The sequence below is a fragment of the Alligator sinensis genome, unplaced genomic scaffold, assembly GCF_000455745.1.
Source record: "Alligator sinensis unplaced genomic scaffold, ASM45574v1 scaffold210_2, whole genome shotgun sequence".
NCBI lineage: Eukaryota > Metazoa > Chordata > Crocodylia > Alligatoridae > Alligator > Alligator sinensis.
In genome coordinates, this window is record NW_005841946.1 from 1,155,884 (window position 1) to 1,158,009 (window position 2,126).

The 2,126-nt window shown below is 46.3% G+C and overlaps 1 protein-coding gene across 2 annotated transcripts in view; it reads left to right on the forward strand.

Annotated features, from left to right (window-relative positions):
• Positions 1-2,126, forward strand: part of ALDH1A3 (aldehyde dehydrogenase 1 family member A3) — a 50,372-nt gene that overhangs the window by 39,398 nt on the left and 8,848 nt on the right. For both annotated transcript variants that reach the window (XM_006020070.3, XM_025199601.1), the window contains exon 10: positions 1,027-1,191. In XM_006020070.3, the coding sequence (XP_006020132.1) occupies positions 1,027-1,191 (165 nt within the window). The remainder of the gene's footprint in view (positions 1-1,026; positions 1,192-2,126) is intronic.

Here is a 2,126-nt window from a genome sequence, read left to right on the forward strand (position 1 = left end):
CAAGAGTTTGGGGCAGGAACGAATGCCGGTTTGCTAGGGCCAGTGCCTAAACTACAGTTGGTTTTTTATCTCCAGTACTCTGCTTGGGGCAGCGTCTTCCAAACCCTGACTCTCGCACCCTCATTCATGTGCTTGGTAAAGGCAAAAGAGGGTCTGATGATGGGTCTGAATGACTAGTTATTGGAAATGAGGTGGGAGGGAAGGTAGGAAAGAAGACTGATTTCAATGCTGGATCCCTTTGTATAGCAGTTGTTTAAACTCCTTGAACGGACTATGTTATAATGCTGTCTGCTTACAGCCACGTGCACTTGGATGATTGACTGCTTTGTTTAACAAAGTTGACTAAGAGTGTTTTATAAATGGCCCGTCTGTCTGGTCCCGCCAGCATGGAAAAAGAATTAAAAATTGCTGTGACACTGAGGCCACATCAACATTTGCATATTAATGTGACACAAACTCCGGCACTTATTGCACTGGAGTTTATTGCTCCCGGGTGCCACATTTACAGGTGCGCCTGGGACCATAGCACATTGAGCCAGGGTGGAGCAGCCTTGGCTGGCAGGTGGTCCAGGGGTCAGCCTTCCAGCCTGGGGTTGCTCTGACCCGGCTCAGTGTGCTGCCTTGGGGCTGGCAGGGGCACAAGGGTGCTTCAGTGCGAGGTGAGCCGGCAGGCAGCCCCCGTACTGAAGTGCAAATGGTTGGATACTTCCTAAGCATATAGTGTAAGACAAGATGACTCAATCAATGGGCAAGAGTGCCACCAAGGCAGCCAGCGTGAGGTATGTTGCAAATGTAAAGCAAAACCATCGATTAGTTGCCAGCAGCAGATTCAAGAACAAAAATACTTAATCTTTGATTCTCATAAGCGCGTTCAAACACCTCCTGCAAACCTCAATAGCGCAGTGTAATAGTGCTCCGAAAAACTATCCCTTTTCCAGGTAACAACTTCTACTGACCCAGGTTTGGGGGATTCCTAGTTATCTTAATGAAAGTGCTGCTCATTACCTTCTCTTTTGCATTTGACAGATTGACCAAAAACAGTTTGATAAAATTTTGGAGCTGATAGAAAGTGGGAAGAAAGAAGGTGCCAAGCTGGAATGTGGGGGTCTCGCCATTGAAGACAGAGGCCTGTTCATAAAGCCCACCGTGTTTTCTGAGGTTACCGACAACATGCGGATTGCTAAAGAGGAGGTACGGCGATCTTTAACCCGGTGCTCTGGACGTAGGAATGTACTGCATCCAACAGCGCCTCTCCTTGTATTGCTTTGATTTAGTCCCACCAAGGGGAATTGTGTTTAGATGAGATCCTAGCAGACCATGCCAAATAACTGACTGAAACCTGCCAAATTTTTTCAAGCGTGTTGAGCATTCCAATGCAGAAACGTGTTTGTCGCAATGGGAGGAATTCTCGGAAATTTAAAAAAATTCAAAAAAAAAAAATCTGAATAACCAAAGTGGAAATTGTGATGGTGGGAGGGGAGAGAACACTGTTAAAGTTTCCACAATCAAAGCATGGACATGTCTGTGCCATGTGCTGGCAGTGGTGCCCTCACATACATTGTGCTGCTCTGTGTGGGCTACTTCATGAACTGGAAGAAGGTGGGCTGCATTCATATCCTGCCATGGCCAGGTTACAGCAGGGCTAATCGGTCCCACACAGCAGCGTGGTCTGTTTAGAGGCACTCCTGCCTGGCCGGATAGACTTTGCCCATGTTGATATGCTTTGTGGCCCTTTTTCTGTTTGCAAAGTTTGGGTAATTCCCTTTTTATTGTTCGCCTAATAAAAGACAGCCCTGTGCTGTTCCACCCTAAGTTTTATCCCCTGCATCAGCAAACCTGCTTAAGAGTCGGTAGGATTTAAGTACATGTTCAAATGTAAGTGTGTGGTAAAGTGGTGTGCACTATCCAAGGTCCAAGGAGCTGCTGTGGATCCTATTAATGAAGAACAAGCCATTTCGAATGGAGGAAGAGAACACTGACAGTATTTTCTGACTTGCAAATTCAGTAAATAATGAAATTCTTCATCTCCCCATCACCTCTCCGTGATCATGTTCTCAGAGCATCTAAATCCAGAGGCATTTAGGCCCATCAAGATGATATGTGTATGCAGCGGTGTTGGTACAAGC